Source organism: Saimiri boliviensis, chromosome 4 (genome assembly GCF_048565385.1).
Source record: "Saimiri boliviensis isolate mSaiBol1 chromosome 4, mSaiBol1.pri, whole genome shotgun sequence".
NCBI classification, from domain to species: domain Eukaryota; kingdom Metazoa; phylum Chordata; class Mammalia; order Primates; family Cebidae; genus Saimiri; species Saimiri boliviensis.
Window position 1 is genome coordinate 46,775,668 of NC_133452.1, and position 14,379 is coordinate 46,790,046.

General features: G+C 40.7%; 2 protein-coding genes across 2 annotated transcripts; one reads left to right on the forward strand and one right to left on the reverse strand.

The window, feature by feature from the left end:
• Positions 1-18: 18 nt before the first annotated feature.
• On the forward strand, positions 19-3,745 carry LOC101045699 (eukaryotic translation initiation factor 2 subunit 3). The gene has a single exon (XM_039467386.2). It carries the CDS (start codon positions 192-194, stop codon positions 1,608-1,610), a length of 1,419 nt encoding a protein of 472 aa, XP_039323320.1. The 5' UTR covers positions 19-191; the 3' UTR covers positions 1,611-3,745.
• A 5,297-nt stretch (positions 3,746-9,042) lies between these two features.
• Positions 9,043-13,964, reverse strand: FABP7 (fatty acid binding protein 7). The gene is made up of 4 exons (XM_039467391.2): positions 13,670-13,964; positions 13,071-13,243; positions 12,333-12,434; positions 9,043-9,331 (listed from the first exon to the last, which is right to left on the reverse strand). The coding sequence occupies exons 1-4, from the start codon at positions 13,740-13,742 to the stop codon at positions 9,281-9,283; spliced, it is 399 nt and encodes a 132-aa protein (XP_039323325.1). The 5' UTR covers positions 13,743-13,964; the 3' UTR covers positions 9,043-9,280.
• Between the last annotated feature and the right edge of the window lie 415 nt (positions 13,965-14,379).

Genomic DNA, 14,379 nt, shown 5'->3' on the forward strand with positions numbered 1-14,379 from the left:
CCTAGGAAGGAGTGTTCTTGCAGAAGCTCAAATTCAGGCTGGTGTGTCAGTGGTGCAGTTGATGCCAAACACTGACACACAAGTGCTTGGGGATACAGACAGACTTATTTAATTTGGTCAAAGCCAGAAGGAGGGAGAGCAGCATTTCTCAAATCTGTCTATAAAAAGGAAAAAGCAGCTCTTCTGGCAAAATGGCGGGAGGAGAAGCTGGAGTGACTCTGGGGCAGCCGCATCTTTCGCGCCAGGATCTCACCACCTTGGATGTTACGAAGTTGACGCCACTTTCACACGAAGTTATCAGCAGACAAGCCACAATTAATATAGGTACGATTGGACATGTAGCTCACGGGAAATCCACAGTTGTCAAAGCTATTTCTGGAGTTCACACAGTTAGGTTCAAAAATGAACTAGAAAGAAATATTACAATCAAGCTTGGATATGCTAATGCTAAGATTTATAAACTTGATGACCCAAGTTGCCCTCGGCCAGAATGTTATAGATCTTGTGGGAGCAGTACACCTGATGAGTTTCCTACAGACATTCCGGGGACCAAAGGGAACTTCAAATTAGTCAGACATGTTTCCTTTGTTGACTGTCCTGGCCACGATATTTTGATGGCTACTATGCTGAACGGTGCAGCAGTGATGGATGCAGCTCTTCTGCTGATAGCTGGTAATGAATCTTGCCCTCAGCCTCAGACATCTGAACACCTCGCTGCTATAGAGATCATGAAACTGAAGCATATTTTGATTCTACAAAATAAAATTGATTTGGTAAAAGAAAGTCAGGCTAAAGAACAATACGAGCAGATCCTTGCTTTTGTCCAAGGTACAGTAGCAGAGGGAGCTCCCATTATTCCAATTTCAGCTCAGCTAAAATACAATATTGAAGTTGTTTGTGAGTACATAGTAAAGAAAATTCCAGTACCCCCAAGAGACTTTACTTCAGAGCCCCGCCTTATTGTTATTAGATCTTTTGATGTCAACAAACCTGGCTGTGAAGTCGATGACCTTAAGGGGGGTGTAGCTGGTGGTAGTATCTTAAAAGGAGTATTAAAGGTGGGCCAGGAGATAGAAGTAAGACCTGGTATTGTTTCCAAGGATAGTGAAGGAAAACTCATGTGTAAACCAATCTTTTCCAAAATTGTATCGCTTTTTGCGGAGCATAATGATCTGCAGTATGCTGCTCCGGGTGGTCTTATTGGAGTTGGAACAAAAATTGACCCCACTTTGTGCCGGGCTGACAGAATGGTGGGGCAAGTACTTGGTGCAGTCGGAGCCTTACCTGAGATATTCACAGAATTGGAAATTTCCTATTTCCTGCTTAGACGGCTTCTAGGTGTACGCACTGAAGGAGACAAGAAGGCAGCAAAGGTGCAAAAGCTGTCTAAGAATGAAGTGCTTATGGTGAACATAGGGTCCCTGTCGACAGGAGGGAGAGTTAGTGCTGTCAAGGCCGATTTGGGTAAAATTGTTTTGACCAATCCAGTGTGCACAGAGGTAGGAGAAAAAATTGCCCTTAGCCGAAGAGTTGAAAAACACTGGCGTTTAATTGGTTGGGGTCAGATAAGAAGAGGAGTGACAATCAAGCCAACAGTAGATGATGACTGACAATACCAGTTAAATAATAAATTTGGATGGAGTTGGAAGTTGAAATTTCTCTTAACAACCAAGGAATTTATTTTCAAAGCAATATTGGGGAATTTATTTACAATTTGTTACTTTAGTAGATAGCTATAAGGTTATTTTCATTTTTTTGGTTATGAAAACTTAGAGACTACAATTAATGTAAAAATTGGCATGATGTTGGACTGAATCTGTATTTTGACAGACTTGAAGACCTTTTTGCTTTTCTTTGGCCTCATATTTTATGTTGCTTTATCTTTGAAATTTTGCATGTAAAGGAAATTAATGGGTTGAAATAAAATTTTTCTTTAGAGCATGAGTACTTGTTCCTATGGAGAAATCTTTTTCTTCCTTTCTCTTCTGGCCTGAAACATGGGAAACCAGAGTCAGAAGTTATCTTCCTTTCCCTGTGATGTCTTGAGATTTTTTTCTACATTGTTTTATGCCTGAAATCAAATACTCTTCCTCCACTGGAAAATATTGTTATACCAAATAATTCTAAATGAGTAACAAATACCTTTCTAAGTCTTCATTTTATGTTTTTTCTTAGCTGTTATATTATGATCATAACAGATTGTAATATTACTAATTTTTGGACATTTGAAAAGGCACAGAAGTAAAAGATGTTAGAAAGCAGTAAGTGAGTCAAGATGCCCCACAGAGATTCTGATTTAATTGTTCCGATTTAATTGGCTTGGAGTAGAATTCAGACATTGATATCTTTAAAAACTCTCCCCAGTGTTGAGAAATTTAGAGAGTTAAGAAGTAGGTATATTAAATTACAGAATCTTACTGAGTTTTGGTAGTCTGATAATACAGTTTGCTTTGCTTTTCTTAAATTTGCATTGAGATGGGATTTGAAGCATGTTATTGTACTCTTTTTGAATGTCGAAGTTGCATTGTAGCAGTGTGTAACCTCTGGCTATGGGTTATCTAAGTTGATGTTTTGAGGATGTATATTAATGTTATATATGTGGCTGACTTTGAAGGTTGTGTTGTAGCATGAGGAACAAACATTTATACATCCAAAAAAAGGGGGGAGGGGGGAAGGGAGTTTTTATACTGCTAGAGAATGAGAGATGGGGAGTTTCAAAGAATATAGGGGAAAAGGCTGTTTCTTCAGTCTCAGATAACAACTTGAGCAATCTTCAGTCTCAGATAACAACTAGGCATCAGCAGCTGGTCACAAAGCCCTTCGAGGTATTCATCCCTTCCGCACACATTTTTGTGACCCTGAAGTTACCTCTTTGTGCTTGAGAAGGAAGCAGTACATCTGCAGTTTATAATTATATTGTGGAAACAAGGAGAACTGGGCAAAAAGCGAGTTGTTAAATGTACCAGCAAGCAGGGGTCCGATCAGAATTTTCATGATTTCAGTCACTAAAAAAGGCTGGGGTGCTGAAATCTCAACAGTCCCATTTACATTCTTGGACCAACCTTCACTAAGCATGGCCCAGCTTTAATGGGTAGAGCTCCTCAGTAGAGGTGATGCAGAGAGAGCCCTGAAGTATCATGACTTGAAGGAAACCAGCAAAAGTTCTGGATAGCATAGCGGGTCTCAGTGGATCTCGAATTGGGGTCTCTGGACTGGCAACATCAGCACGACCTGGGAACTTTAGTTAGAAATGCAGATTGCCAGGCACCAACCCAGACCTGTTGAGTCAGAAATCTGCTGGAGCCCAGCAGTTTCTGTTTTCACAAGGCTTTCAGGTCATTTTAAAGTGATCTTGATGTTTGAGACCCACTGCTCAAAGATAACCAGGTTTTTTTGTTTTTTGTTTTTTGTTTTTTTTTTGAACTGAATTAGAACATGTCTTAGAATTGTGTATTGTGCATTCCAGAGATGCATGGAAATCATAAGTAGAGGTGGTTGATTTTACCCTTCCAAGGAATTTTTGGAAGATACTTTCGGCATAGAACTAAGTCTGTACAAAGAAGTAAGCAAAGATAAGTCTGGCAAAGAAGCCAGAATCCCGAAACTGCTGGATCCTGTATTCTGTATTTCTTCTCACACTTTTTATGAGAATGCTGATTGCCTGGAGATGACAAACTAATACTTTATAGGGCGTGGAATTCCTTTGCAGAATAAAATGCTTCCCATAATTACTAATCGCATAAAAGATGTTGTAGCGTGTATTTCTTTCCCATCATAGCTTTGTTATGTATCCCATGCAATTTAATGGTAGTGTGTCTCATGAAAAAGGCTTTGAAGTGGGAAACAAGGTGCTTCCATTTTCTGTTTTGTAAACCAAAAATAAAATTTGAAGGCCTCCATAACCATCTGAATGGGCGACCATCTGAATGGATTCCCTCCTCAGCCAGGGCACCTTAAAATTTAACCTGAAAGACTGGCTCAGGCTGTGAAAAGGGGGATTGGGAGAGGGGCTGGACATGCCTAATTAACATCAACACAGACCTTAAATCTGATAAGAAACATTTGAGGGCCGGGCGCGGTGGCTCAAGCCTGTAATCCCAGCACTTTGGGAGGCCGAGGCGGGTGGATCACGAGGTCGAGAGATCGAGACCATCCCGGTCAACATGGTGAAACCCCGTCTCTACTAAAAACACAAAAAACTAGCCGGGCTTGGTGCCCTGTGCCTGTAATCCCAGCTACTTAGGAGGCCGAGGCAGGAGAATTGGCTGAACCCAGGAGGCGGAGGTTGCGGTGAGCCGAGATCGCGCCATTGCACTCCAGCCTGGGTAACGAGCGAAACTCCGTCTCAAAAAAAAAAAAAAACAAAAAACAAAAAAGAAACATTTGAGATCTATTCTCTCCAAAGCCTGCTGCCTGGAGGTTTCATCTGCATGATAAGACCTAGGTCTTGCCGGGCGCGGTGGCTCAAGCCTGTAATCCCAGCACTTTGGGAGGCCGAGGCGGGTGGATCACGAGGTTAAGAGATCCAGACCATCCTGGTCAACATGGTGAAACCCCGTCTCTACTAAAAACACAAAAAACTAGCCGGGCTTGGTGGCCTGTGCCTGTAATCCCAGCTACTCAGGAGGCTGAGGCAGGAGAATTGCCTGAACCCAGGAGGCGGAGGTTGCGGTGAGCCGAGATCGCGCCATTGCACTCCAGCCTGGGTAACAAGAGAGAAACTCCGTATCAAAAAAAAAAAAAGAAACATTTGAGAAAAAAAAAAAAAGAAACATTTGAGATCTATTCTCTCCAAAGCCTGCTGCCTGGAGGTTTCATCTGCATGATAAAACCTAGGTCTTGCCGGGCGCAGTGGCTCAAGCCTGTAATCCCAGCACTTTGGGAGGCCGAGGCGGGTGGATCACGAGGTCAAGAGATCGAGACCGTCCTGGTCAACATGGTGAAACCCCGTCTCTACTAAAGATACAAAAAATCAGGCCGGGCACGGTGGCTCAAGCCTGTAATCCCAGCACTTTGGGAGGCCGAGGTGGGTGGATCACGAGGTCAAGAGATCGAGACCATCCTGGTCAACACGGTGAAACCCCGTCTCTACTAAAAATACAAAAATTAGCTGGGCATGGTGGCGCACGCCTGTAGTCCCAGCTACTAGGGAGGCTGAGGCAGGAGAATTGCTTGAATCCAGGAGGCAGAGGTTGCGGTGAGCCGAGATCGCGCCATTGCACTCCAGCCTGGGTAACAAGAGCGAAACTCCGTCTCAAAAAAAAAAAAAAAAAAAAAAAAAAAATTAGCTGGGCACGGTGGCACGTGCCTGTAATCCCAGCTACTCAGGAGGCTGAGGCAGGAGAATTGCCTGAACCCAGGAGGCGGAGGTTGCGGTGAGCCGAGATCGCGCCATTGCACTCCAGCCTGGATAACAAGAGCGAAACTCCGTCTCCAAAAAAAAAAAAAAAATAGAAAGGATGTCTAGGTTATAATAAGGTGTTTGTAAGACCTAGTTTTTTTTTTTTTTGTTTTTTTTTTGGAGACGGAATTTCGCTCTTGTTATCCAGGCTGGAGTGCAATGGTGCGATCTCGGCTCACCGCAACCTCCGCCTCCTGGGTTCAGGCAATTCTCCTGCCTCAGCCTCCTGAGTAGCTGGGATTACAGGCACGTGCCACCGTGCCCAGCTAATTTTTTGTATCTTTAGTAGAGACGGGGTTTCACCATGTTGACCAGGATGGTCTCGATCTCTTGACCTCGTGATCCACCCGCCTCGGCCTCCCAAAGTGCTGGATTACAGGCTTGAGCCACCGCGCCCGGCCATCCTTTCTATTAATAATAAGTTTTTCAATCAATCAGTTGCCAATCAGGACATGTTTATATCTACCAATGATCTGGAAACACCCACCCCCTGCCAAGCTTCAAGTTGTCTTGCCCTTCCAGATCGAACCAATGTAAAATCTTACATGTACTGATAGCTGCATTATGTCTCCCTAAAATGTTTAAAAGCAAGCTGTACCCTCACCACCTTGGGCACATGTCAGGACATCCTAAGGCTGTGTCACTGGCCCATCCTTAACCTTGGCAAAATAAACTTTCTAAATGGATTGAGACCTGTCTCAGGTACTTTTGGTTTACAGTTTCAAGCCCTGCCAGGGCAGCCCAAGTCCTGCTTCAGCTTTTGGATGATTCAAAAGCTTGCAAGAACAAAGTGCATTCCAGTGTTGGACAAAAAGGTCCTTGGAGTTTCTCAGTTCACAACCTCTAGAGTATGGGAGAAAACGGAGCTGGAAGAAGTGGTGAGCTGGTGAGAGAAAACAACTGTAAGGATAACAAAACAACTTAGGAGTTTTAGTCCAAACATTTGAAAGCTAGGAAAAGGATAAATTGAAAAAATAGCTATTTTCACTCCCCCCCCCCCCCCCCCCAATTTCAGTATACTTTACTGGAAGTAACTGGCTGAGAAATAGTTTTTCAGTAAGCATAAAATAAGGCAAACACATTTTGACACTTAAGAAGTGTTGCAATCCTAAAAAGATAATACAGTATATTAAACTTAGTGGGTAGAAATACCATCCTCCTTTCTACTCCACTTTCTTTTTTTGTTTTTTGTTTTTTAATTTATTTTTTAAAGACGGGGTTTCACCATGTTGGTCAGGCTGGTCTTGAACTCCCGACCTCAGGTGATCTGCCTGCCTTGGCCTCCAAAGTGCTTGGATTACAGGTGTGAGCCACCACCCCTGGCTCTTTTGCTTTTCTTAATTCTCACTCTCTAAGATGCAAAAAACTACAGTGCCACAACATCACAGGTATACCTCAACCATGGGTATATATTTGTAGGTTTCCATGTTCCAGGTGTACATGTATGTCACTGTGAATGTATTTATCTAGGTGAGGGAAATCACATGTAAGATAATGGCAGAAGCTTCACAAAACAGTCTTAGTTTAGTTTGTATCATTGAGACCTTTGTATCATTTCAGAAATGTTCTTCCAGGGCCTGTTGGTCAAATTGCATTTGGTCTTGGTGATTTTTCCTTTTCTTTAATAATGTTTAACTATGTTAAGAAACCAAACAAAGATGGCAAACCAGAAAAGTTTCACACAGATTACCATATGAAATAGAATTTGGTTTGAAGAAAAATGATTGCAATTACACACAAAACTTTAGGAAACAAACGTAATTATCTTCTCATAAAATGCCTTTCTTCTACCACTGCAACCCTTGATCTTTCAGACCATTGCATCTTTGTTTCCATTTAGGCTGCCCCAAAACCTTTTCATTCTTCACTCTGTGAGACAGTTGTTATGGAAACTGATGCCAACAGGATGTTATTGGAGTTCATTATAATGAGCTAAAGATAAATCCCCATCTTTGGCTTTGTATCTTCAATGACAGAAGCCAGAATCTGGGCTTCTGGTAGAGCATAAGCTGAAATCTCGAGTTAAGCAGCCCTCCACCAGAAGCAGAGATGGTGGCTGTCAGGACAGTTGGAGCCAACACACTGTTTATGTTCGGCTTCATGCTTTTAAAGACAGGTAAACTGAGTGCAGTGGTGTATGCCAGTAGTCCCAGCTATTAAGGAGGCTGAAGTAGGAGGATTGCTTGAGCTCAGGAGTTTGCGACTAGGTTGGGCAAAACAAGACCCCATTGCTTAGGGGAAAAAAGGAAGTTTTCTTGTACTTGAAACTGTAAGTTAATTGAACTTTTTTTTTTCTTTTCAGAGTCTCTGTCACCCATGCTGTAGTGCAATGACACAACACGATCTGGGCTCACTGCAACCTCCACCTCCCGGGCTCAAGTGAGTCTCATAGCTTAGCCTCCCTAGTAATTGGGATTTCAGACATGCACCACTACGCCTGGCTAATTTTTGTATTTTTAGTAGAGAGTTTTCACAATCTTGGCCAGGCTGGTCTCTAATTCTTGACCTCTTGTGATTCACTCACCTTGGCATCCCAGAAGGCTGGTGCTGGGATTACAGGCATGAGCCACTGTGCCCGGTCAGTTAATGGAACTTTGAATTAATTTATAGACACTTACTGAAAACACTGGTTTGATTAAAAATGAATACAGTATTACATATATATGCTGATATATATTTACCTCCCCAGCCTCCCAAGAGGCTAACAAAGAAAAGGAATGATCAGGGAGAATAAAATACTGTGTTTTTGTTTCAGAAGAAAAGTTAGCTTAAATATTAATTTTGGAGAGGAAATAAAGAGAAAGATTGCAAGATTTGCAGCTCCCAATATTATTTACTAGTCATGAGAACTTGGACAGGCAAATCTAACCTTCAATTTCCTTACTGGTAAAGTAAAAATAAATAATACCTGCCTTTTTGCTTCACATTGTACAGTTGAGAAAATGAATAAAAAGTATTTTGTAAATGATAAAAATGTAGTAATATTTGTTTGTTTGTACTTCACAAATTCAGACCCTAGCCAGATACAAACATATTTAATTTGGTTTGATCAACTCAATCACATTCCCTTTCTTCTCCCCCCAGAACTTTTGAGTGTCTTTATGCACAGCACTCCATTTGCATTCTCATTGACTTTATCCAACTCAGTTTAGTTGTCTGGAGAAACGTCTTTATAATACAGGATAAAATTCACTCCCTTTCTCTATTTGCCTTTCAATAAGAAATGTTGATTATATGATATTTTGATTATATTTCCCTTTTAACAAGACATTTTGTTTCTTCAAGTATCTGTTTCTTCTAAAGACACCACTTCCATAGCCCAACCCACTATACAAGGCTTCTCTGGATCCTGGCCAAATGAATTTAATCATCACAGATACTTCATCAAAGACTCAACCAAAACTGTGGCATTTCCATATTTTCTAAGACTATTGCTTATTTTTAAAATTGGTATTTTAAACAAAGTGCTAACTTTTCCAGCCTTACTTTATGCTGTAAGAGTGACTATTTTATTTAAAATTGTTTAATACAGAATTCTTAGATTAATGATTATTAGAAACAACAAAATTTCACGTTTAAGATTTTATTCAGATTTGATTTGCATTCCAAAAGAAATTATAAAATGTATTCACTTGTTTATAAAAAAAAAAAAAGAGGGGCCACAACATTTTAATTCAAATTATAAAACATAATTAATTAATTTTCAGATTAAAAGTGGGCTAGTTGCTTGGAGTAACAAACTTTTAAATCAGCATTTTCCACCTCCACACCAAGGATAACCATCTAATTAATGATCAGCTGTGCTGTAATAGGATAGCACTGAGACTTGAGTAAACATCAAAACTGAAGCACTCTTCTAAGCCCAGACCAGGAGCTTTTTTATGCCTTCTCATAGTGGCGAACAGCAACCACATCACCAAAAGTAAGGGTCTGCAAGGTTCAAAAGATAAATTTTTTACACAGGAACATCAGTCATCAAATTTTAAAGACTGTCATATATATGATCTAAGTATTATGCAAAAGAAGGACATTTACAAACATTAAACGCTGCATATTCATTTCGTATCTTGAAAAGAGCCCCTATATTATGTATAGTTTATGTCTCTGAAATGAGAATGAAGCAAAAACTGAAATTAGCAATTGAGATTCAGGTCAAAAGAATTTCTGCAGCCTTAAATTATCAAGGTAATTGAGATTAGGTGTGAGAAATGGCGTTTCTACTTTGTTTTCTTAGCTATCTGCTTTAAAAGTGAATGAGTCTTGTATAATAGGTTTACCTAACAGTTTTCTATTCATAACCTAGATAAATTTTGAACAGTCGTTAGAGAATCCAATCGTTTGAGCTGATGGTATTTGGAATGACTTGCTCCAAAATCAAGAGGAAAATGTAAAGGTACAAATGCTCTCCTTGCTTTGGTTGTCATGGTTTAGTCTTTGTGAACCCAGATAGGTAGGTGGATAGGACGTGGAGCATCAGCTCTATTAATTACTCTAATGTCAAATCTAACTTCAAGAGTTGCTATAAAACCACGTTACAGAACTTAGGGAATTTCAATGCTCATCGTTTTCATGTGTTGATGCTATGTTCAGGAGTATAGTATAACCTCGTAGTCTATTGCTCTTCAGTTTTGAACTCAGTCTTGCCTGATCATAGTCATACATGCCATGGTGGCACTATCTACTTTTCTGTGTTCAGAAAAAAAAAAAAAAAAAAAAAAAAAAAAAAAAAAAATGGAGTAAAAGCATAAAGGAGAACTTAAAAGTGAATCTTTCAGAAATGAGTCCTTTCTTTTGTCAATTGTTGCAGAAAAATGTGAGCAAATATCCTTTAACATAAAGGGAAACTGTCCATCCGCTCCCTACCTCCACCTCCACAGAAACATGAATATCTCGATCTAGAACAGCGCTGATTGCAGCAGTCAAGGGGAGAAGGAAAACAGACAGGAGTCCCTATTCTTAAACAACAAAATTTTCTCCGCTGTCGTTTTAGAAGGAATATGTAAATTCTCATACCCCGCTCCAAAACTGAATGAGCCTACCTACCTACGTCAGTATCATCAACAAGCCATCACAGATCACGCAGAATGTGTCTGAGGAAGGCATGGTCAAGGCATAATATATTTCTTCTAGTTTATGATACTACTCCATCATTAGAGAAATTATTTGTTAATTATTTTATATGTTATTAATTTAGGACAAAAGCAAGGAAAAAGTTTTGTAAAGATGGAGTCAGAAATGGATCAGAGTGATACAACTGTAAGCCCAAGAACCTCAAGGATTGCCAGGAGCCACCAGGGAACTAGGAAGAAGTAAGGGAGGGAGCCCGCAGCAGGAAGGCCACACTAAGGTTACCCTGACTTCCGGTGTCTAGCCTTCAGAACTGAGAAAATACATTTCTGTTGTTTTAAGCCGCCAAGTTTGTGGTACTTTGTTGTGGCAGCCTTAGGACACTACTATATCGTCTTTTACAGGTACTGCCTAGTAAGTAAGAAGAGGGTGATTGAAAAAACATTTTTTTCATGGCTACCTAGCATTGAATATACATGTTTAAAAGGCATATTGAGCATCTAAGAAAATAAACTGGAAAAAAGTAACATCAAAATGGTTCTCTTTGGGGGCTGGGAGCTGTGGCTCACGCCTGTAATCCCAGCACTTTGGGAGGCTGAGGCAGGAAGCAGGAGCATCACTTTGAGCTCAAGAGTTGGGGACCAGCCTGGGCGACATGATGAAACCTCATCTCTACAAAAATATTAAAAAATTAGGCTGGTATTGGTGGCTGGCACCTGTAGTCCCAGCTACGCAGGAGGCTGAGGTTGCAGAATCGCTTGAGCCCAGGAAGCAGAGGTTGCAGTGAGCTGAGATTTCTCCCCTGCACTCCAGTCTGGGTGACAGAGAAAGATTTCATCTCAAAGAAAAAAAAAAATCTCTGATGATAAATTAGAGGGGATTTTAATTTTTTGTTATACTTTTCTGTTATATTCTAAATTATCTGCACTGAACTTGTGTAACTTTATAAACTGAACTATAAACTATTTAAACATCTCTTACTACAGAGCTATAAAGTCATCTGTGTGAGATTCTCATAATAGCAATTATCTTTATATATTTCAGTGATTATGGGCTTTATATTTAAATTTTATTTGATAAACATTCATAGTTATCCTACAAAAAATCTTTTGACGGCTGAGCGCAGTGGCTCACGCCTGTAATCCCAGCACTTTGGGAGGTCAAGATGGGCAGATCACCTGAGGTCAGGAGTTCAAGACCAGAATGGCCAACACGGTGAAACCCTATCTCTATTTAAAAAAAAAAAAAAAAAAAAAAAAAAAAAAAAAAAAAGCTTTTTAGGCGAATCAATGTCAACTTTTATTTTTTTTTTAACTACACAAGAATTTTTCTCTTTTCCTGCAATCAAAGAACTTGAGCTGAAGAAAACAACTAGGATCTTTTGTTTCTCCTGTTTTACATATAGTTAAAGAACCTTGCGCCGGGCGCGGTGGCTCAAGCCTGTAATCCCAGCACTTTGGGAGGCTGAGGCGGGTGGATCACGAGGTCGAGAGATCGAGACCATCCTGGTCAACATGGTGAAACCCCGTCTCTACTAAAGATACAAAAAATTAGCTGGGCATGGTGGCACGTGCCTGTAATCCCAGCTACTCAGGAGGCTGAGGCAGGAGAATTGCCTGAGCCCAGGAGGCGGAGGTTGCGGTGAGCCGAGATCACGCCATTGCACTCCAGCCTGGGTAACAAGAGCGAAACTCCGTCTCAAAAAAAAAAAAAAAAAAAAAAAAGAACCTTGCTAGTGATGTATTATTTAAAGGAAAGAAGGAGGAAGAATGGAAGGGAAGGGGGAGGAAGGAAGAGGGAAGGAAGTGAGAGGGGCATAGAGAGGAGTAAAAACAAGGAAGAATGGAGAATTGTCATTACGTACCATAACCATTTTGCCATCCTTAATTTCTCTTACAAAATTTGTTTCTTTGCCATCCCATTTCTGTACGTGAACAAGTTTGTCTCCATCCAGGCTAACAACAGACTGAGATCAACAACAAAATGCAGAACATAGCAATAAGTACAATTCACATTTCTGACAAGGACGACAAATGATGTGATTTTTGTATAATTGAATAAATCATGATCAATTAATTATCCTATTGTTAGCTCTACGCCTAGATTTTCTATTATGTAAATTTGAATAATTAATAATTTAATTAAAATGTATACCTCCAAATACGAAAATTTAATTAATTTAAAAACAAAAATCCTAAACTAGTGTTTTGCAACTAGTTGTCCTTCTAAAGAAAGCCTTAGAATGAGGCAGACTGTCCATTTAGTCAATCTGAGGCAACCTGAGCAATGAAACAAAATGCGATCTCTCTTTCAAACGAACATGATTCAATACTTTCTGAAAGACAAGTCTGATATAAAATGTGAGCAGTATATAGTAAGAGACAAATACAATTGAGATTTATGCTATATTATATAGCAAGTACCCACTGTTCAAAACATAACATATGCACACTAAATTAACTTTCGTGTATTTCTCCTTGAAATACTGAAAATATTCTATGCTTTCCAACATCTTAAAAAAAAAAACAAAAACATACATTGGAAATCTTTATCTTTATTCCCCACTCCCCATCCCCGCTCTGGGGAAGAAGCAGTTTCTCACCTTACAGTTTCTATCATCCGCAGTGGTTTCATCAAACTCTTCTCCCAGGTGGAAACTAATCTCCGTGTTCTTGAATGTGCTGAGAGTCCTGATGACCACTTTGTCTCCTTCCTGACTGATAATTACCGTTGGTTTGGTCACATTTCCCACCTGCCTAGTGGCAAAGCCCACACCTAAAATAGCAAAGGGAACAGTACGGTCTGTAGCAACTTCCAAAATAACTCTCAAAGCAAGACTCTGCTTTCTGATTTTGGAATCCTGGTTGTAAAGTGTAAGTTTCATTAGAGCACAATTAACCCATTAATCGTGTAAAACACTACTGCGATAATAAGGGGGTGCAGAAGAAAAACCAAAACAGAGAAGCTTCACATACTCCGTGGAATAGCAAATGTTCTGTTTCTGAGGGTGGTGGGGCTGGGTAAGAAGGCAAGCAAGAGCTGCATTAAAAATTCATTCAGTGGAAAATGCATGGCCTAGCATCTGATCAGGGCAGTGCGATCTGTCTTTGTCTCTTGCTGACTTGATCAGTGAAAAATGGAATCTGCAAGTATCTGAAGCAGCACCTTAAGAAGAAAACAGCTGGTCTCATTGTTACCTACCTAGAGCCTTCATGTACTCATCAAAGTTCTGACTGTCGGTCAGTTTCCAGGTAGCACAGAAAGCCTCCACCATCCTTGCCCTTTCCCGTCTTTAGAGACAAGAGCGAGGATCTTCTCGTCTAATTGCCACTGCAGTTCAGAAGACCCTTTACACATCGGCGAGCAGCTCCTGCCTTCTTATTTGTAAAGAGGGTGGGCAAAAATCCAATGATTTGAATTGCAAACACGCCCCTCCAGTGTCCCTCTTTCCAAGAGGCTGCCACAGAGGGAGGAGAAGGGAAGGAGCGCTCGAGTGAGGCTCCAATCCTCTTTGTGATTGGCTCAGGCCACTGGGTTAGCGGAGTAGGTCGAGTTCCTCCCAGTCCTTACACGACAGCCCTTCTGCCTGAGAAAGCTCTGCGGGGATTCAGTGGGGCTGGAGGCAGGGAACGGGAAAATGAGAGGAGGTCTTTCAGGTTCAGTGAGGAAAAAACTTGGCAAAGGCAGTCTCAGACTGCCAGGAAAGAAAAAAGATGCACAATGGGGCATTCAGATTGATTTCCGTTAATGGCAAAGCTGGTTACAAATGAGGACCCCCTTAAAGAAAACCACTGAAACGCCAGACTTTGCAGACAAAGGAGGCTGAATAGTGTGTGTTATTTTCTCTCATAGTTACAGGGAGAGCAAAATGCAGGCTAGAGTAAGCCAAACTGAAAAACAGGAGGGGGAGG

Coding starts and splice junctions, on each gene's coding strand:
- LOC101045699 (XM_039467386.2), top strand. CDS start 192: ATGGCGGGAGGAGAAGCTGGAGTGACTCTGGGGCAGCCGCATCTTTCG.
- FABP7 (XM_039467391.2), bottom strand. CDS start 13,742: ATGGTGGAGGCTTTCTGTGCTACCTGGAAACTGACCGACAGTCAGAAC. Junction 12,435..13,070: donor CGGATGATAGAAACTGTAAG/GTGAGAAACTGC, acceptor TGTTGATCTCAG/TCTGTTGTTAGCCTGGATGG. Junction 9,332..12,332: donor AGGATGGCAAAATGGTTATG/GTACGTAATGAC, acceptor TGAACCTTGCAG/ACCCTTACTTTTGGTGATGT.